Source organism: Vicugna pacos, chromosome 10 (genome assembly GCF_048564905.1).
Source record: "Vicugna pacos chromosome 10, VicPac4, whole genome shotgun sequence".
Classification (NCBI taxonomy): domain Eukaryota; kingdom Metazoa; phylum Chordata; class Mammalia; order Artiodactyla; family Camelidae; genus Vicugna; species Vicugna pacos.
In genome coordinates this window covers 16,168,843-16,191,181 of record NC_132996.1, presented here as the reverse complement: position 1 = coordinate 16,191,181, position 22,339 = coordinate 16,168,843, and the positions used below count along the sequence as shown (strand labels likewise).

Sequence of the window (22,339 nt, the reverse complement as noted above, 5' to 3'; positions counted from 1 at the left end):
AGGTTCATTGTAGGGAAGGAAGAAATTCCCACACATTCTTATTCACCAGAGGCAGCATATGCAAAAGTGGAACAAAAGACAGAGAAACATGAGGAAAAACCAAGAAGAATGAATATAATCGCTCTAGTCAGGAAGCTTGTGGATTCAGTGTGAGTTCTTTATCTTGACATTTTAGCACATTTTGTCACTGTTTTATATGTTTTTGTACCATGCCAAGATATTTTTGGTTTCTTTTCAGGTAATTTTTTTTTTACCAGAAACTGCATAGAGTTTTATAAAAAAGCACATGATGACAAGTGAATGTTATGTGTTATTTCTGGCAGGACTAAAGGCCATTATATGCCTTTAAAATAGATTTACATGAGATCGAAATACTTTTGTATTTCAAACTGAGCAGAGTGGCAGGAGGCTAGAATGGGGAGCTTCTGGAAACAGATTAATATGTGCTAACCGAATGTGTCAAGTGTGGAAAGGAGAGAGAAAAGTTCCAAGAGAGATTCCAGAAGATATGGGAATAATGAGTAAACCTCAAGTAAAGGGTATTTTGCAAGAGGGGAAATGTTTAGGGCTTTGGAAATAAGAAATCTTTATTTGCATCTTATACAAAGAAGTCTAGATACAGATGAGTCTTCATTTGTATTTCAAGTGCAGATGTTTAAGAAGATAAATTTAATGGTTTAAGACTAGAATATCAGACAATAAAAATAATCTTGGAGTGCTTTATAGAGTGTGGAATGAGTAGGCAATACAGAAAATTAGGGGACCACCTACAGGAAGCTGATGGCCTTTAGGAAGACTGTGTCGACTCATTTTGCCCCTCCTGGCTTTGTGACTTTGAGCAAGTGATTTAACCACTGTATCCCAAGGTCCTCACTGGTTAACTGGGGTTAACATTCTTTAAGGAGTGTTGTGTGCAGTAAATGAAATAACATAAGCGTTGCCTCATATACATGAGCACAGAGTAGGCGCTCAAACTTTTTACTGAATGTAAAGACTTTGTCTTCATTTTAGCACACAACGCAGAAGGTAAGAGGAAAGAAGGGATCGTAGACGGCAGGATGAATTGTGGTAGTGAATTTACTGAGCAGGTGCAGAACAGTTCCGTGCTACCTTAGTAGAGGAGAGGGACAGGGTCTTGCTGGCGGGCATCATGTCAGAAAGGGTCACAGGGGGATGCAGAAAATGCATGATGTGGGGGAGTGAAGTCTTGGGTATCAGAGCTGACGAGGTCATGGCAGAACGTGTCAGAGTAGCCTCAGTGGGTGCACGGTGTGACAGCAGGTGCAGGAGAACATATACGCAGAGTGGGGAATATAGGATAATGAGCCGTCCGGCACTTGGGAAGCCATTTTGATGACAGACTAGGAGAGATTAAATGACAACATAGTTGATGTCAGAATCTGACTTCACTAGCAAAGAGTTGAACGATTTCTCTGTAGTTCATGTAGCAATGGCTGAGAAATGTCTTTGAAGAGGACACTTGGAAGTGTGAAGAGTGATGGTTTACACAAGGCATCCTTCTCTGATTCACCACTTTTCAGGCCCCTAGCTTTAATCACTCAGCAACTTCACATGACCAGATATGTCATATCATTCTAACGACGTAAGGACCATGGTCAGGATGAAGTATTGCCGTCACCGCTGACTAGAAAAAGCCGCTGATATACTCCAGCTGCTGTGCAGAACTGCAGCTTTCGGGGAAAGGTCTTGATAATCAATTTGCAAATGGAATTAGAGAGATGTGGAGCCAGACTATCACTCTACAAGTTACTGTTCTAAACAGGAAAGAGTTAATGTGTTCCGACCATGAAGATAATGAATTAACCACGGTCTGAAAGGGTTACAAAGGGTGCTGATTTTGGAACATGCACTCTTCAAAGGCAAAGGGGAAGAGCTAAACCCACATTAGATGTTCTGCTTACTTGTTTACGCCCAGAGTGAATAAACAGTCCTGGAGTCAACATACCAAATAATTAACATAAGTGTGTCCTGAACAGTAGTCCTTCCAGCAGAAGTGTTTATTAAATATCAGAGGACTAGGCGGTCTACAGTTAAATCGCAAATATGCTACTTTTGAATTCCCACATGATCCATTTTTATATTTATTTTAAAAACTGGATTTTATATTCTAATACTATATTATGTTTCTTTCCCATATGTTTTCTCTCAAATATAATTAAGTATAAATTCCTGTAACCTGAGCACATTCTCATTATGATTTCTGCTCAAGTACTGACTTCATGGATAATTTACGACCGTTATACACTACAATAAGCGATTTAAAGCTTTCAAAAGATCTGGCATGTATAGAGATAACATGTACATACTTTTCATATTTAGTCACAAATATTTACCAGTATGGTTTTTCTGTTCCACATTCAAATATTTTGACAGCAGTCGCATATTTTGTACACTGTGTCAAATGGGGAGCAGCAAAGGACAAAAAAATCTGTTATCTTTGCCTCTGTACGTCCTGAGAAATCAAAAGATGCACAAGATTAAGAAAAGTTGATAACGTTTTCTCCTTCTTTGGTTAGAAAGTTTTAAGTAGATCAACACACACACACACGCACACACATTTTAATTATGTTAGTTTTTTTGGTTTCATTTCAGATGTAAGCATGGACCAAGGCATAGATGTTGCAAACACTATGAGGATAACTGCATCTCTTACTGCATTAAAGTAAGTATATAAAATCTACTTTAATAACCACAGAGAGTGTGTATAGAAAGAACTTATTTATTAAAATGTAATTTCAAAGTAAATGGAAGAGCTGACAGTAATTGCTGTCATTCCTTGCATGTGACTTGAAGACATTTGTGAGAAACAGGAAACGGTTCAGCCTTCAGATCCTTAGTTAAATAATTTTAAAATTGGCTTATTAGTGTAAAACTTACAAAGTAGAAGAGAGAGTGAAGCAACGACAAAGACAGAAAAGTCAAGTCATTAGAATGAGTACCATGCAGTGTATCCTCATTAGACGTCTTAGGAGAAGGCCCCAGGCCGTGCCTTGGGCTGGTGGGTGAGCGGGCACGCACACACACTGTGCGCAGTCTGGGACTGTGGCATTTGGTTTTGGACTCGTAGAGCTGTTACATTTTTTTTAAGGCATGGTGGTAACTGGAGCATGTCCACAGTTGTTCTACATTAAGAAAGTTAGTTATGCCCCCGGCATAAATTCCCTGCTCCCTAATATACCAGCGTGCCAGTGCGGCCCAGTGTACTCCACCCACCCCCACGCCCTGCCTGCCACCCCCCGCCTCCCAGTCCCCCCCTTCCCCCCCACCCCCGGCAAGGATGTTATTTTCATTGCCGTCAGTCTGGCACAGGTGGCACCACCTGCTACAAGTTCTTTAGTTTTGGATGGCGCTCTAACAATCCTCATGCTTTAGAAAATTTATGCTCCTTCTCCCACATCTGATCCCCACTCCACTGACGGTGAGAAGAGCAGAGCTGTACAGCACCCCAAAGACAGCCTCCTGATGGGCGCTCTCTGGGGGAGGGACTGTTCGCACGAGTGCTGAGGAACGCGAATGCCTGTGGCCCAGTATTGATGGTGGCTGTCAGCCAAGTCAACACTTACCTTTCGGGGTCCCAAAGACGGGACCCAGGGGTAGAGGCAGGAGAGTATTTTTTTTAGTTGTGCAGAACTTTCTGATACACTCCTTCCAATTAAAAAAGGAAAAAAAGAGGAAAGTAGTAGCAGCCTCAAGCCCGCCAGCTCCCGGAGGGTCGCCATTCCCTCCGCTGGACAGAGTTCTAGCGCAAGGGATGCTTCAGGCGGGAACTGAGAAAAGTGTTCTGATTACATCAGCAATTTGAGAAATTTGGGGGACAGGGCAGGTGATACTTTGCTAAAAATTAGACAAGTTAGAATTACTGAGCAATGAAAAAATAGTCATTCTTTCAAATGTGTGCCAGTACTGTAAACTTGCTAACTTATGTACAGTTCTGTGTCCATGGATGTAAAATTATTTGAAGAGCTGTGGGTGAGGAATGTACATCACAAATATAGTAAAATATTTTGACAGTGCACCTCATTATTCCATAGATGCAGTTACACTCCATGTTAAATCACATCCCTGAGTCAACATTCAGATGAATTGCCTTCCCCGTGACTCACTGTACTGCATTCGCACTAACTTTTTGTTGGTACCAGCCAATCTCTGCTTTGGCTTTGTCTTTTGATCCAAGCTATCTGAAGTGTTTTCCCATGCTCGCTCCTCTTCTGTGTCTATTTAAATGCCACATCCTCAGTAGCCTTCCCTTACCGCTCTGATACAGATTTCCCTGTTAATTTGTCTCCCAGTGCCCTGATTAATTCCTTCACAATGCTCATTATAACCTGTAATTATTTTCTGTTTGTTTGATTACTTATTTTGTCTTCCTCCAATGAGCATGGAAGCTCCATGAAGGCGAGAACTTTGTGTCCGCTTCACTACTCTTTCCCCTGCGTCCAGGGTAATGTTTGGCACATATGAGGCATTTGGCACAGCATGAGATGACTGAACATGAGTGTGATCTCTGAATCCTTAGATTAATATTATAAGGTTGTCAATGACAAGAAAGACGTTTGTCCACTTCATGCATTAAACAAACACTCGGCAGTTTCAGTTCAGCAAATGCATGGTGATTCATACTAGTTGATTAGACTATTTAATTTCCATGTTTTAACCAGGTATTGGGTCATTTCAGGTTAATTAATGAATGTTTCTTCATAGGAATTCAGTTTTTTTCTAAAAAAGAAGGCTACTGTCCAGAAGATACAACCTGACCTTTGGAAGTTAGCAGCACACATTGCTCAGAATGTGGACCTTTTCCCATTCTGGTGGGGGTAACAGAGGAGGGGGTTGGAGGCCAGCAGTACAGCGTATTGGTTGGATCATGTATATTCTTTTTGACAGTATTTTGTTTCAGGATAACTGGAATTTTTCAGTCTCTTGGTTTTAAGTGAGATCAAACTTCATTTTCCTAAATACTGAAACGAAATTGACCGACACCTGTCATCCTCTCCCTTCCCCTTTGCACTATACACGGTTGCAGGTGATGCGGAGAAACATGGACAGCAAATGTGGATTTGTGGCAGACTTGCTTTTCCAAGTTTTGTTCAGTTTACCTTAAGGCTACTGTTCCCTCAAGATACTTTAGCCTGACACATTAAGCAAAGGAAGAAAAATCCAGATAGAATTATTTCTTTTCCTGGGAAACTCTCTAAACCTGATTGTTTAAAAAGATACCAAAGATGTAAACAAATAACACAAATTAATTTTTCTGTCAGAAGAATCCCTTTTCAAAGTAATGATTAAGAGACATTTTCTGTTAAAATTTTCCAGAGCATTTGTTTTTGTTAACTGTTTTTTTGGAATTTCAGTCCTTTTGTTTCTAAAACTCAGTTTTGGTTTATTTAGGATTTATAAATCCTGGTTATTGTCAACATAATGTCAAGAAGTGGAAGTTTGGTGCATAGACAGGCTTGGCCAGTGCTTGGGAAACTTAAAGTTTTTGTAAATCAAAGAAAGTATATTCACTGCAAGATTTAGATTTCACCCTTATTTTTGAGGCAATTATTTTAAAATTGAGGTTTCAGGACTTAATTTTGAAAATGGCTGCAATATAAACTTGCCTTAACTATTTATTTAGTGCTGTTTTGATTCTGCGACAGTAAAATTCATATCTATCACACTTCAAAATTTGGTTGTAAGTCAGCATTTCCTCCCAATTTTCTCCAGGGCTTCATCAGAATGTTCAGCGTGGGATACCTGATCCAGTGCTGCCTCCGCATCCCCTCCGCGTTCAGGCACCTGTTCACACAGCCATCCCGGCTGCTCTCTCTCTTCTACAATAAAGAAAACTTCCAGCTTGGAGCTTTTCTGGGCTCTTTCGTTAGTATATACAAGGTAAGGCTTCCAGAACAGGGCAGAGAAGGGGGAAGGAAAGAACACGGCTTTTGTTCAAATAACTCATCTATCATTTTTTTCAATGCTTCTTTTTGTAGGACTTGTAAATATCTCATCAGCAACTTTGCACAATACATTGGGAATTTTCTTTTAAAATGTTATTTAATAGGCTTGAAAGTGTGGTTATATTTGCATTTATACATAGTATTAATGGTTTTCAGACTCGTTTTCTTTCTTTCTATGACATAGACACTGAGAAAACATGAATGTCTTTATTTCTAACATCAGAAGTGATACTAATCTACCTGATCTATTTGTCTCTTAATCATATTTACTACCTAGTTATTAATTTAAACATTTTCAGACCCTTCTAGCTGATATCAACCCTTGACAGAACCAGTAAGGATTTTGTTGTACCTTATGTAAGCGGTGACTTACTTTCTGTGTCTCCTCACTGTTTCTGCTACACTCCCTCAAGTCAACAAATTTAACATTCTCCCACCTCTCTCTGCGTGTTCCTATTGATGCACCCACACGTGTATGAACACACACCTAAACACGCGCGTAGGGTGTGTGACACAGTACCCTGCAGTTTGAAGTAATGGCCTTGTGTTTAATGGAAATCACTGATAAGAAATCACATTACTGATATTTTATTAAACACCCGAAATTTAGATTCTAAATTTAAATGGTAAAGTATGTTAACTCAGGTTGATCTGTATGTGTGTGTGTGTGTGCATGAACACCCACACCGTTGTTAAAGACTGAATTCTGGAATTACTTTGGGTAAGATAATTGTGTATCATTTTATGTAACAGTTTATTTTTAAAAGGTAGATATGGAGAAGGTATTTAGAAATGGAAAGTAACAACTGACAAAATATAAACTACAGGGAGCTAACCACTTGTTATTGAAGTATTACTAGCATTGAAAGCATCTTCAATATGATTTGACTAAGAAGCATTACTAATGTCTTTGAATATACAAGGGTTAATAGGGCAGAATATGGGTGATTTTATTTATAGTCACATTCTTTTTCATCTCTTGCATCAGAGTGTTTGTACTTATTCTTAAAATACACTCTTAAATGTTTATATGTGGATTATCTCCAACACTTTTTAGCCCAAGTTGGTTATTCTCCACCATCCAGCATATCTCAAAACATGGCTTTTTTGCTTTTCTTGTTGTTTTTTTTGTTTTACTTATTTCCATTTTTGTTACTATATTATTTGCTTAGGTAATACAAACTAATGGTATTAAACTAAGGATAATATGACTGGGTCAGAAAATCTCTTGTAAGAAATATTCATACGGTGTGCTCTAAAACCGTATGTGATGAAAAATTTTTATCAGTTTTTTGCATCTTCCGAAGGACATAATTAAGACTACAAACTAACCTTATTTCTTCTGTATCTTCTTGGTGGACTGACAGTTTTTCCATTTTGTAATGGTCCTCTTTATCCCTGGTAATATTCCTTATTCTGAAGTCTTCTGTGTCTATTAATATAGCTACTCCAGCTTTCTTTTGATTAAGTTTGGTGGTATACTGTTTTCATCCTCTTTCTTTAATCCTTCTGTGACCTCAGTTTAAAAGTTGGTTTCTTTTAGACCACATATAGCTGGTTCTTCCTTTTGTATCCAGTTTGATAATCTGTCTTTTAATTGGTATATTTAGAATATTACATTTAATGTACTTACTGGTACGGTTGATACCTACTTTCTTTTAGTTGTTTTATATTTGTCTTTTTTTTTTTTGGTATCCTGGATTTGGGGAGTATTTTTAAATATATTTTAAATTTATTTTAATTTTTTAAAAAATTTTGTACTTTTTTGTGTTCTGTCTACTATTGCCTTATTATTTATATCTCTTTTTTAAATTGAGTGATTGCCTTAACATTTATAATAAACATTTTAAATGTATTAGTTAACATTTTCAAATAATATTATATCACTCAGTATAGTGTAAGACTCTTACAACACCATACTTGTAATTCTTCCTTCCCATCCTTTGTGTGATACATTTATCTTTTCATATGTTATAAACCTCACAATACATTGTTACTATTTTTGTTTTGGACCAGGAGTCAGAAAACTTTTTCTGTAAAGGGCCCAGGTAGTAGATACTTTAATCTCTGTGGAACATATGGTCTCACTCATAACCACTCAACCCTGCTGTTATAGTGTGAAAGCAGCCACAGATAATATACAGATGAAGGAGCCTGGCTGTGTTCCAATAAAACTTTATCACATTATGATTAGAATTTCATATAATTTTCACATGTCACAAAATACTTTTAATTCTTATCCTCTGCAAGGTGTAAAACATTCTTCACTTATGAGCCTTATACAAATAGGTGGCAGGCCAGATTTGGCCTGTGGGGTGTAGTTTTTGACCACTGCTTTAGATGATTCATTTTTATAGCAATTAAAAATAAGAAAAACATGTCTTCTACATCTGCCTTCATTTTAGCATTTCCAGAGCTCTTTATTTCTTTTGATAAATATAAATTTTTATCTGTTACCTTGTTCCTTCTGCCCACAGAACTACCTTTAACATTTCTGGTAATGCAGGTCTGCAGGGGATGAATTTTTTAGCTTCTATCGGTCTGAGAAATTTTTAGCTTCTATCACCTTGATAGTGAAGAATATTTTCTCTGGTAAAGGATTCTGGCTTGACACAGTTGTAGTTTATCCAGCCTCTTCTCTTTGTGACAGTGGGAGTGATAGTTTTCCCAGCATTCTATATCTAGGCAAAAGTAGAATTTATGAATTCACTTTGAAAAATCATTACAATGAAATATGTTTGTATACTTTCTTGATAGAGTCTGTATAAACAATAACTTTATAACAGGTTATTGTTCGTAATTTTCCCAATCATGTATTCAGTTTGATTTTAGATAAGATCACCAGTTTGCCTCCAAGATCAGCTAATGACTCACTCATTACAGATGTTACATGTAGTCTTTTCCTCGAACTGAAACAACCGAAGTCATTGTGTTTTCTTCTTGATACAGGGTACGAGTTGCTTCCTGCGCTGGGTCAGAAACCTGGATGATGAGCTGCATGCTATAATAGCCGGTAAAGCAGTGATAAAAAACTGTTATTATTTGCATCAATCAGTGGTAGGAATGAATCAGAGATAGTTTCCAGTTTCACCTGATGGCTTTGTATCTTCCTTTCTCTGTCATAGAATCCCTGCTGAGGCATTAGTCAAAACATTTTGTACTTGTGAAGTTTCACGTATCAGGCAGGGCGCTGTTGCCATCTGGTGTTCTGAGTTGGCAATATAATGACTTGGGTATCTGCCCTGCTATCGACTAGAAATTCTAGGCAGTGTGTCGCAGAAGAACATAAAGACAAAATATTTAATTGACTAATGGAAGTGAAATTAGATTTCTTAAAATATTCTGATTTGACCACTAGCAAGTGACATATATTTTAATAATTTTTAGGAACTTAAATTTTATAAAAATAAAAACTAAAGAACATTTTCTGTAAGTTCACTATATGTATTACTTAAATTAAACAGGCAATTTTTCAGATATTTCTTAGTAATATCCCTACTATTAGTGAATTCCAGGCCTCCTGCCACCTCGGTTTTCCATTTGTAAAATGAAGACAGTGCTATGGAGAGAAGTGTGATGGCAGCACCAGACGTAACCTGAGCTGTTAGGAGAATCAAGGAGTAAACATTTCCACTTAAAACAGAAATGATACCAGTAGCTTTTTAAAAATATTTTTAAAAAATCATTACATTTGGCAAGACCACTGCTGTTTATAAAGTTAAATTTAGAATGTAAAATTTCCTGTAATATGTTTATCAGAACTGTGGTTCCTAACTCTGAAAGTCAATTTTTTTTAATTTAAAAATATGTGATAATGAATTAGAATTCATCCTACTTTAATGCCATCATGTATATTACTGTCCTTGATTTTGTTGTAACAAAAGGCAGTGCTAAAATCAGTTCTTTGCTATTTAAGTGAATTAACATTTCCAAGTGACTTAATAACCAATAAATATTCAGGTTTTGATCAGTTTTGCCTTCTTTGTTGTTCCAGGATTTTTGGCAGGAATATCAATGATGTTTTATAAAAGCACAACAATTTCCATGTATTTAGCTTCCAAATTGGTGGAGGTAAGCAAACATTTTTATGCACGTACAGTTCCAAAGGATATAGAGCTTTTTTTAGCTGCTTTAGCAGCAAATATATATCCCAGTTACAAAAAGGCAAGTTCTAGCTTTAGCTTCTAGTATAGTGCCCAGCACAGAGCTACCACCACTAGATGCTGAATGAATGATCTAACAGAGATGGGAGCACTTGGACACTGTACAGAAGGCATTGAACAGTAAATGTCATATTTAGAAATATGTAGAAATAAAGTGATGTTGAATTTCACAGAAAAGTGCTACTGGCATTTGGAGTTTTGGGTGAGGGACTGAGGGAAAGGCTGACACTTAACGCCATCATGAAAGAAGCGACCTATGATTTGAGCTCTGAAAGGATTGTTAGGATTTTGAAAGGTAGAAAAAATAGTTGTAGGTAGGGAGCATATTGCTCCACCTTACTGTTGATGTGATTTAAAGTTGTTGTCTTTCTAAATCTTGCACTATGCTTGTTTTGTAGACAATGTATTTCAAAGGCATTGAAGCAGGAAAGGTTCCCTATTTTCCCCATGCAGACACTATCATCTATACCATCTCCACGGCAATTTGCTTCCAGGCAGTAAGTACAGCCTTCTGAAATGAGAAATAGAAGTAATTCTGTTTCTACTGCACATTAAACCACTGGGGGAAAAGTAAAGGCCTGGGAACGTTTCAATTTATTACATTTTGTGCTTTTTTGGTTGTTTTTTTTCCAGCAAGGTAGCTTGCAAGTTTCAAATCATTAAACATGTTAACTTTATGGGCCAGATCATGTTTTATGAATACAACAGTTCTTAGCTTTAAATAGTACAACATTTATAGGTAAGTTATCACTCTAGTACCTTGGCTAGAATGCCCTAATTGTACTTCTGGAAAAAAGATACCGTGAACATAAATAATATTTGCATTTCCCCAGTATCACTCTAGCAGTGAGGACAGGGGCAGAACCCTGTTTAATAGAAGCATCGTTCAATCTCTTTAAGTTCTGTAATCAGCATTATTGATACTCATGGTTTTAGGGCTGTTGCAGAATTGTGGGGACAGCTTTTATTTGCAGTTTCTGACAGTAATGTTGTCAAGTTGGTGAACTTATTGTAACTAGTGAAGTGCCAGATATTTAATGGGTATTTAGTAAATGCTTCCTAATGACTAGTGTAACTCAGTTATTATTTCAGGAGCAATATTCTTATTTGAAGGCATATTTACAAAGACTCTTGATAGTCGTCAGCTTAAACATAAATACGTTCTTGTTATTACTGTCATCACTTGTTTTTTTAACATACAATGGCCAATAAAAATTTAATTCTGTTGCCTAAGACTGCTGATAATATTTGCTGTCTACTAAAAGAAGGCTCAGACTGCCTATTCTAATCTTAGGCTATCATGGAAGTTCAGAACTTGCGACCGTCTTACTGGAAGTTCCTTTTAAGGCTCACCAAGGGCAGGTAAGCGACTGACATGTTTTAATTGGTCATAGAAAAAAAAGCAATTTCCATAAAAAAGATTTTGAGTATTTTTGCCTGGTTTTGCAAGCGTGTTTTCCTTTGCTTTTATTGTCATGCTCTTTATTGTGTTGTTAGCACTTCCTGATTTTAATCTAATTCTTTGGGAGGCAGCTTGACCTAACAGAAAGACCATGAGCTTCGGAGTTGAACAGACATAGGTTTGACTCCCACTCAGTACCTTTAGCTGTGTCAGTGGTTGGGAAAGTTGTTCACCCTCCTGCGCCTCAACTTTCTTTCTCTATGGTGAAACAGTAATACATACTTTGTATGGCTGTGGAAAAATCGTGATGTTTGTAGCAGCACCTAGCAGGCACTCAGTATTATGCCATTAGTATTACTGTTATTAATTATAGTAAGCACCATACAATGGTTTGCTATTACGTCCCAGAAATGGTTTTAAGATACACACCTATAGATACGTATGTATTTAATCCTTAAAATAGCTCTATCAGATAGGTACTATTAATATCCTGGTTTTACATGTGAGGAAACTGAGCTTCACAGAGAGGTTAGAGCGCCTGCCAGAGTCACAGAGCTGGTAAGTTGTGACCCAGGCAGCCTGGCTTCAGAATTCTTCCCCTTAGCCAGGACACGGTGTAGCCTTTATATTATTACTGAATCATTTATCACTTTGTCCTTTAGATTTTTTTGGACACCACTGAGTTTAACCAGTTGATTTTGAACGGGAATTGACTTTGGAAAGGAACAAAAAATCTTACTTATTGGCTCTTGGAATCTTGATTCTGGCCAATGACTCAAAACTAATGTCTCCCTGATATGTTCTCCAGAGAAGATACAGTCAGGCACAGAGACACACAAAGTCCATCTTGCACATAGCTAAATATGTGTGTTTTGAAAATTTTTTGTCTCTTAGAAATTTGAAAACCTAATATGTTGTTTTCAATTCAGTCATTAAATATTTGTATATTTGGATGTGTTTTCTGAGACGTTAAAATTTTGAGAGAAACTACATTTAATACCTTTGCCTCATTGGTGAATTATTAGCTCACTCATTGTTTATGTAGTTTTCTGTGATTTTATTCATCAGAAAAATCACAATGAACCTATTTTTCTATTTGACATTCATGGAAAGAACTCTTGAAGGGCTTGACATGATGATAATTTCTGGGGTTCCAGGTTTGGGGATTATCATCTCTAAAGAAAATATGAGACAGTGAATCTTGAGGAAGAATATCAAAGTGACTTCTGAATCTGCCTTGGAGTCTTTTGCCACGTCAGCCTTTTCTGTCTCCCTGTCCCATGAAAGAGAAGTCAAATAGAGTGAACCATCTTATTTTATAAACTTCATTAAGTATTTGCTCACTGTGTCCTGTGTTTTACAGATTTGCTGTCATGAACCGGAAAGCCCTTGATGTTTTTGGTACTAGTGCATCTAAACACTTTCAGGACTTCACCCCTAGGTTGGATCCACGATACACAATTGTACCACCAGAGTCGCCCATCGAATTTTCTTGAAGATGACTGTAACTTGTTAATGTGACTTAATGTTTCATTATTTTGTCCTGGAGAGTTAATTATGTTGAATGCAAAGAAGGGGGCCCGAGCTTGAACTTCAGTGTTATTTTAATGAGAGATGCTCTTTTTTTGTTTGTTCTTCTTACCGATCAGAAATACAGAAGCTTTTTAGGAAGATGTTGCTTAATAATTAAGCTCTCTCTATAGCCAGAATCTCATTCTGGATCACTGCAGTGGTTGACGTTATGATATATTATCGATTAAATTATGTCCACAAGCAATACTGAATAATCTATGTAAAATGTAGTAACAAATAAGAGTATACTTAAAATTACTTTAAAAGCTGTTTTAGTTCATTCCAATATAATTCTTGGTTAAAACTAAGAATATGTCTACATTTTTAGGATACAAAGGATCACGGGTACATGGATTTAGTCTGTATGTTTTTTTTTCCTCTAACTTTTGAATTGGTAAGTATAGCGGTGAGATGTTATGGATGTGGAGTAACTCTTTTTACAGATGATGCTGCTTTAGTATAGAGCAACTTACTCGGAGAAAGTGGCCATTCTTACTTCAGGGACGCAGAGACGGGCCTCATACTGTCGGGTGAGTGCCGTGGTGTCCATGCTCGTCTTCCGCCGCCACCTCCCTCTCTCTCTCCGCCGTCAGCTGGGCTCTTGGACAGCCCGGGGAACCTGAGTGCTAGGGGCAGGTTAGGAGCAGACGGGGATGGGCATGTCTGATAAAGCTGAAACGTTTTAATCGTTTATAGAAGCATTACACTTGAATATTTAAGAGCAAATGAAGTTCCTTTTAAACCTCCCGTAGGTTTCTTATGTTTGTTTTCATTTATAAGGACTGACTTCTTCATAGGTAAATTGTTGACTCAGAAGGGATCAAATCCTATGGAACAAAGTATTTTGGGCAAGTTTGGCAGTTTGTTCCTCAGCTCTTTCACCTGTATCATGGTAGAAGTCCAGTGGCTGTTAAAAAGTCCATTTCGTCACTAATTGGACACAGGTTCTGTAGCCTCTTTTCAAAAAAGTGTTGTCTCTATTTTTATTCCTGTTAAAGAAGTGATGAAATGTAGTCACTGCTGCTTATAAGTTAGTTCAGGACAGCTTTGGTTGAAGTATGATCATGCTTCAGGGTTTTTCAGGGAAAAGTTGCTCTTTTCTAAATGAATACAGGGCTTAAGTGGTTGTGATGTCTCCAGGTAATGTAACATACAGGGATAATGGTATGTTATCAATACAATTTCGTTGCTGAAAAGTTTTAGACTATTGTAAATTATTCAGTAGAACTTCTGTTGCAACAAGAACTATAACCTAGAGTTTTAAGACGCTTAACCCTCCATATTCAGTTTCATCACGCCTTGCCTACTTCTGTGTACATGTAATCCTAACCTTTGCTGTTATGGCAGATTGAAACCCGACAAAAAGACTGGTACTATGGTAACAGAGAGCCACTTTAGTTTAATCAAACTTGTGCATTGTCATTGCCTTTTTAAGGTTGACTTGTCTACTATTTTGGCTTCAGACTCCCAAATTGATTAATAAATTACGTTTTAAGTTTTTATTCACTGGAATCACAATGATGACTGGTACTGTGTTTACTTTTAAAAATGAAGTATTACAGCAGTGAAGAAAGCATTTGCATCTCATTTTCTCTACTCAGAAATTATGATATTTTTTCCTATCAGGTCAGGGTAAATGGAAAACTTTGTAGTCCATAAGTTACTGTTTTCATTCACATTAAAAGACTATGAAATTTAAAGACAAATTCTACTGAAATATGATGAGATTGTTCAGTAGAATTTTACTGGTCAAAAGGTGCATTTCTATGATTTATCTTTTTTTTGATACTAGTCATCTTTATGTAAAATGTGATAACTATCAGGAAGCAGAGCACAATAATGAATGTATAGCTAGAATGAACAGAGAAGTACAATTTGATTTTTTTGGGACAGACTGCAGAGTATAGTTGAGCAGACAAAGAAACTGTGTTTGTGTTCCTTGAAGACAATCAGAATGAATGTCTTTCTACCTCTAACTAATCAGGTATGGACAACTTCGCATCATAAAATAAAGTCAAATAGATGTCTCCATTCCAAAACATGTTTTTTAGTCCATTTATATGCTGAAGAAATCCTGTCTGTGGTAAGCTTCCTTCCACTAGGTCTGATTACATTAAACACTTACTATGCTTCTCAGTATTTCCTCCATCTTTAGGGAGACTGCAAAATAGTGCACTGGGGTGGTTAATAGGATTTTAATCAACTGTTTGCTGTGTTAATAACTTGGTTGGCACTAACTCTAGGATTTTAAGACTGAAATTGCAGGATAAAAAAATTGTCTCAAATCTTACCTGTTCTTCATCAGATGGTCCATTTTATTACCCATTTCTGAAATACAACCTTTGGTTTGGTTATTAAAAAAGTAATAAATGCTATGGCTTATTCTGTTACATTTTCTCAGTTGATACCTAGTATATTTTTTGCTTGCATTTGTTGTCTGGTCAGTATTAATTTAGAATTTTACCTTTTTACTCTGCTCTCTACTCTGCTCTCAGACCTTGCTTTTGTGATGAAACCCAAACTGGTGAGTTGTCACATAGCTTGAGTATTTATCTCCTTGTGGGTTTTGTGCAGGCTAACATTTGATACAGTTGTGAATGATGACAAAATTGTTTCTGCCTGTTTTTTGTCACATCCCTGAGTTTCTAAGCCCTCTGACGATGCCTCGTTAGGGAAAATCAATTTTCTTCCACTTGCTACAGCACATTCTCCTCACAGTGGGGCTCAGGCAGTCCCTCGGCAGGGCCAGAAGGGACGCACCCACTGGGAGCAGTGGCAATCAGAGAAGTCAAGCCCTTACAGTACCTGAATTTTCCCTGTGATTTATGTTTGTTTGTATAAGGATAAAGTCATTTGGCAGAGCAACAAAATCATTCTTAAATATGGGTGGGTTTTTTGGCACCACAAAGACAAAAGTATTCAGCTGAATTGGGACTTTGCTAAGATACCTGATAACCTTGTCCTGTTGCTGCTTCTCTCTTCAGTGTTCATTTTTACATACACAATTGAGGTACCTGAAAAATGAGTGACCAAGAAAGAGATATAAGAAAAAGCAGTAAGTATTTTCTGTAGGACTCAGCTGAGGCTGTGCAGAGTGACAAGGCTAGCTTAACTGTGGATGCCCGAGACTGTTCTCACAGTTGCCACAACGCCGTGCCTGCCTCTTTCTCGCCCTGTCCTGGTGGTGCTGGGGCCAGCTCTGCACGTCCTTCCTGTGCAGTTAGCGAGGAAAGGAGCGTGAGGGGCTGAGGTGACCCTGAGATCAGGAATGTGGTCTTGGGCCCTGGGGCCTGGGGCCTGGGGCCTGTGTGGTACTTCCCTCTAGTTGGGACCTGGGGGCCTCAGTGACTTTGTAAAACCTCCACAGTTGTGAAAAGGGTAACTACAAAGAAATGAGGCTGACACTGTGTGACTTCTGGAAGCAGAGGAGGGCCAGGAACTCGACCATGACTGCAGCAGGACACCGCATGGCCCGAAGCCCACAGCTGTGGTGAACAGAAGGTACACTGTTTACACTGAGAAAAGTGAGTGACTTTTAACTGAAGGAAAGAATTAATATCTGGGAACTGACTTCGTGCTCTTCAGTGTGGCCTCTCCCTCTCCCCGTCTCTGTCCCCGCTCTGTCCCTCTTCCTGGCCTCGTGCTGCCCCCCCCCATCCCTGTGCCTCCCGCCTGCCTTCTGCTGGCTGCTGTCACTTCCAACTGTGCTCCCGGAACGTGGGCGCCCATCGCTCCCCTGGTGACAGCTGGTCGGGGTGGGGGTGGGCTCTAGAAGCATCGTGAAGATGGAGGCAACATTTCCAGGGACAGTGACTTTTGATATAGCTCCGCATTTCTGAGGCAGGAAGGTAGGGAGGATCCATGCTCAGATGTGGAAAGAGATGTTCCTCTGTCTGTGCGGCCTTTAAGCAGGACAGTCTCTTCTCACCAACCCTATGTCATGACCCCGACCCTTGCTATGGCTGCGCGGAAGGGGCAAGAACTCATTTCCTACCTTCCTGTTGCTGTCTCTCCACCTTTCCCTACCCACATGTGTCCTAAGGAAACAATGCATCAGGCCTTACCTTGGTCTTTGCAGAGCTGAAAATCCCAGCGATAACACACGCACACAGATTGGTCCACGGCAGCGGTCTCAGGCCAGGTGTGACTGGTACTTTTTCTGCAGCTCTAAGCCACTGCAGCTTGCCTGTTGAGTTTTTTGGTGCAGGTTAGTGTATGCCACCCCCGACCCCTGCCTCCACCCCCGCCAAAGGGTAACATTCTGACCTTGTCAGCAAACCCCAGGCTGCAGTTCACAGAATGTACCCCAGTCTCAGCGTCCCTCCTTGGCTGGGGCGGTCCGGGCTTCCACAAGTGGACCTATACTGGCGGAAGTCACCCAGAGTACTAGTTTCCCCTCTCCCTTAATTTGGATCAGGCAGTTTCTGAGGCCTATCTCCTCAATGTCTATTAAACTTTTTTCAGTCGTCAATTGACCCTTGAAATGAATTTTCTTTTCCGATTATTTTGGTCACACAAGAGGACCCTGGGAGTAGAGAGAGACTGGGGCCTAAAAAGGTTTAAAGCATGAAGTAACCGTGTTGTTAACAGGTCATTATGAGATGGGGTGGCTAAGGAGACTGTAAATACACATTTCAAGTCTTACCTCTTCCCCCGATGTCTTTCTTCACCTTCCCAGGCCTGTGTTTTCCTCCCGCGTCTTTGCCATTTATTCCTTCAGTTTTAAGTCCCCAGGGAAAAAAAATGTAGTAGTACTTTCCCTGTCTGTTCCCGGGAAAGTGAAGGCAAGACTGGTGAGAGCCCACAGGAGTGCTGTGGAGTCTGCGAGGGAAAGCGGTGGCGTCTCTGGCCCTCCTCTCCCCTCGCAAGTGAGCCAGAGGCTTCATTTGGGTCATGTCCCGGGGACGTGTGACAGACAGGTGCCCTGCCACACTTGGCGGAGCGGCGAGGCCCAGTCTGTGAAGGGGGAGGAAGGAGTTTGTTCTCAGAATTATCGAAGTGTCGTGTCTGCCGCACTGTTACGGATATAAGCCTGACTGGGGGCCAGTGGTCAGACTGGGTACTGACTGGTAATGAGGCACTTGGCTTCCTCAGGGTACTCAGTGTTTGTGGCGCGAATGACTGAATGGCCTTGCGGTGCGTCAGGAAGGCAGCAGTTATTTCCTCATTAAGTTGGAAATGTGTTAGATGTATTGAGAGGTTTTATATGAATAAAGTTCTTCCTCCTCTTGAAATTTCATTTGTAATACAGGTAAAATTGGCAAAAACCACAGCAAGGAATTCAATCTAAATCTGAGTCTGCAGTTTCTGGAAGCCTGTCCTTCTTAGGCATAGCAGTAAGGTTCTCTTAAGACCTAGGAGGGGAGAATAAATCAATCTACAAAACTAGAGGTATGATTTGGAGTCATCTGGGCTTTTTTTTTCCTCTCCCTATTAGAACTCTCCTTTCACTAGAATTTGGATTAAAGTTCAAAAATGGAATTGCAGTTATGGTTAATTGCTCATCTAATGGCTATTTAATCCCTCTTATTTGCTGAGAACACTTACTTTGTTTAAGGCAGCAATATGCCCCGCCCCGGGGGGTGGTCATGATCTTTCTAGGCCTTTTATGTTTCTCCTTCTGGTCCAGATATTTTTCCAGCCTTTCCTCTGAAGATGGTCATGTGACCCAATTTGGGCCAATAAGATGTAATGGAAAATCTGGGAAACCCTCGGGAAATTTTTTCCTCCCTGATTAAAGGAAAGCTCTTTCCAACTCCTTCCCTTTTTCCTGTTCATAACACTGGCTAATGGGATCGGGATCTGTGGCAACAATTTTGCAGATATGAGGTGAGAAGTACAAAGATGGAAACCCACCACGTTAAAGATGTCAGAGCAGAAAAATGGAAAGAACCTGCCTCCCAGATGACATTCTTGAGCCACTGAATCAACTCCAGTAACCACATACCTCTGAGCATTTTGAGGAAAACAAACCTCAATCACTCAAGGCTCTGTTAGTCAAGGTTTCTGTTACTTTCAGCTAAAAACATTTCTAATTGACGCATTCCAATCCTATATAGGTCAGGCCTCAGATCCATTTCACCAGACACCCCTCCCTCCCTCCCTCCCTCGATGTAGGATGCCTGCTGCTTCCCCTGCTCAGCTTCTGCCTGTGTCCTGGACTATTCAGTCACCTCGTCTGGGGAAGCTTTTCTGGTTTTTATCTGTCTTTCTGAAGCAGTTCGGTAACACCTCCCATAAAGCACATTCCATTTGGGTAGCTGTGTATGCACCTGTTGACCCCTTTCGATTCTGGTATATATTTGAAGGGCAAAGGTCACAGCCTCTGCCCCACCTCTGTGCCCGAGTCTGGTCTGGCCTTTGGATGGGGGCCAGAGGGAGGAGTTAAGAGTGGGAGAGGGTGGTCTGAGCAACTGTCTCTTGAGTATATGCCAACTCTGGAATCTGCAGACTAAAAATCTACCCTTAGCCCTCCCTGGGAGCGTCTGGAAAATATTATCCTTACAAATGATTTTGTAAATATTCCAGGAAATTGGCTCCTACTACCATTCCAGCAGCTATTGGAGCCAGTTTGGCTTCGGGTCTTAGAGAAATGATTTGTCATCTGTTTCATTTGTTTGCTTTTTCCTGACAGAGCTGGAATTCTGGATTGTTCCCCACTTAAACTGCCAAATCCAAACCAGAAGTAGACAGGGCAAGACACAAGGCTCTTCCTTCCCCCTCATTTCACAGGGTGAAAATTCACAGGTAGTTTTCCTAGAATTACACTTTGTGTCTGGCTTTTCAATCACATATTATGATTTTTTCCCCCTATAACAGAGAGGATCTTAGATACTCGAAAGGGAAAAGCTTGGAATCATTCTCATCAATACAGGAAGGGCCCTAACGAAGAGCTACTTCTGATACTCATTTTTAGAGGGAAAAGAAAGAAACTGAACTGTATGCGTTGCCTCGGATTGTTTACGTCACATTCAAATCTCACGCCCTAACAATACATGTTATGAGTTCTATTTTACCAGTAAAAGAACTGGTAATTTGCCCAGGGTGGCAACACTGGAATCTGAGCTCAGATCTTCAAGAGTTGAAGTTTTGTTTGTCTCAGAACATAACAGTACCAAGAAGTGGCATCTTTACTCCTCTCTGTTAAAGGTAATTATGTAACAGGGTAATAAAAATCTTCCCACCAAAAATGGTTTTGACACTCAGATACAGGAACAGGAACTGGAATTACCCACTAACTTGAAAAAACTAAAAAACCTGATTATATATATTAAAACAGCAGTTTTCAGCCGTGCAGAGCAGGGATGCCTGAGAGAAGGACAACAAATGAACCGAGTCCTGCCAGTGCCCCAGTGATGCCTGGAGCGAGACTCCAGACCGCAGCTCAGGGAGGGAGCACCACAGCTCAGAGGTCTCCCTGAGTTGAGAGAACAGACCTGGGAGTCCAGAGAGGCCAAAGTGGGCGAAGCTCATAGGGCAGAGTACAAAAGAGGAGTGAGCTGCACAGGAAGAAAGCATAGAGATCTGAGGAGTGTCCCCAGGGCGTCATCACCAAAGTTCACACAAAGCAGTGAATAGTTCGTGTTCCTGCTTGCCAGAGTAGAAAACTCCATAACTCAAAGGCACTGGAGAGGAGATGCAGAAAGTATTGCTTCAGTAAGAGAGCAATATTAGCCTTGGACTAAAGGCTGCAAAGTATCAAACAGTTTATGTGTAACTGTCTCCTAGAACACAAAGTATAAGAATTTAGGGATACAAATTTTTGAGTATGCAACAAGGTAAAATTCAAAGTGCTTGGCATCCAATAAAAATTATCAGGCATGCAAAGAGACAGAAAATAAGAAATAAGCCATAAGAAAGGGGGAAAGACCTGGAAATGACACAAATACAATTACTATTTGTACAAAAGGACATTGTAACTATATGACATATAGTCAAGAAGGTAGTGGTCCAGAAGTAGAGGCAAGATTGAGCATACTAGAGGCATAGAAGATGTGCAATGTCTAAAATTTTAAAAATAAATCCATCACACTGAGTGAGATTAACAGTAGATTAGACAGCAAAAGAGAAGGGCAGAGAACTTGAGACTCTCATCTCAAACTATTTAGAGTGAAATATGACAGGAAAAAAGTGGACAGAACTTGAGTGAGCTGTGGGTCCACTTCAGGCAGCCTGATGTACATACAATTGGAGTCCTCAAAAGAGAACAGGTGAGTTTGAGGAGGAGAGGGGTACAGAAAAACATTTTTTCATGTTTTCGTATTTATTAGGGTCATTTGAAGACAATGGTCAACATTGTTTTCAAACGATGAAAATTATAGACCGACGGATCCAAGAAGTTCAATGAATTCCAAGAAATAGGAAGAGGATCACACCAAGTCCATCTTAATCAAATTGCTTTAAACCAGTGATTTAAAAAAACTTAAGATCCAGAGTGGTGGTGGGGGGGAGACTTACTACACACACAGAAGAGCTCAGATACAAATGCAGGAGACTTCTCACTGAAAACAATGGAAGCCAGAAGACAGTGGAACAACATCTTTAATATAATAAAAGGAGTAAGACAATGAAACTTGTCAGCCTAGAATTCTATACACAGTGAAAATATCTTCTCAAACAGCAAAGGCAAAGTAAAGACTTTTTGAAACATCAAAAAGCTGAATAAATACATCACCAGCAGACCTGCATTATAAGAAATGTTTTAAAAACCTTTTAAGGAGATATAAAATAGTAACCACATGGGAAATATGTGGATAAATATTAAAGTCCCCCTTTTTTGTTACTAAATTTATTTAAAAGAGATTTGCTGAAAGCAAGAATAGTAACAGTTTATTGTGGAATTCCTAACACATTTCAAAGTAAAATTGCAGAAAGTTGAGGAAGGAGAAAATGGTAACACGTTATACATGAAGTGGTAAATATTACTTGAAGGAAAACTATGATGAGTTAAAGATATATAACATAAGCCCTCAAGTAATTCCCCTCACCCCCAAGAAGTGTTACAGCCAGTTCGCCAACAACATACAGTGGCATCATTAGTAAGTATTCAGTTAACTCAAAAAGTGGAAGAAAAATGAGGGGAGGGAACTAAGGGAAAAAAATAGCAAGATAATAGACTTAAGCCTAACCATATCAGTAATCACATTTACTGTAAATGGTCTAAACACCTAATAAAAAGGCAGTGATTGTCACATTAAATAAAAAGACCCAACTATATACTACTTACTCAAAATCCACTT

At 39.3% G+C, this 22,339-nt stretch overlaps 1 protein-coding gene across 2 annotated transcripts in view; it reads left to right on the top strand.

Moving 5' to 3' along the window:
• TMEM135 (transmembrane protein 135) overlaps positions 1–15,492 on the top strand; it is a 209,177-nt gene extending 193,685 nt beyond the window's left edge. For both annotated transcript variants that reach the window (XM_072969032.1, XM_072969031.1), the window contains 8 exons: positions 3–149; positions 2,614–2,683; positions 5,731–5,898; positions 8,913–8,976; positions 9,958–10,034; positions 10,525–10,623; positions 11,421–11,488; positions 12,892–15,492. In XM_072969032.1, coding sequence (XP_072825133.1) covers positions 3–149; positions 2,614–2,683; positions 5,731–5,898; positions 8,913–8,976; positions 9,958–10,034; positions 10,525–10,623; positions 11,421–11,488; positions 12,892–13,024 — 826 coding nt within the window. In that variant the 3' untranslated portion in view covers positions 13,025–15,492. The remainder of the gene's footprint in view (positions 1–2; positions 150–2,613; positions 2,684–5,730; positions 5,899–8,912; positions 8,977–9,957; positions 10,035–10,524; positions 10,624–11,420; positions 11,489–12,891) is intronic.
• The last annotated feature ends 6,847 nt before the right edge of the window (positions 15,493–22,339 follow it).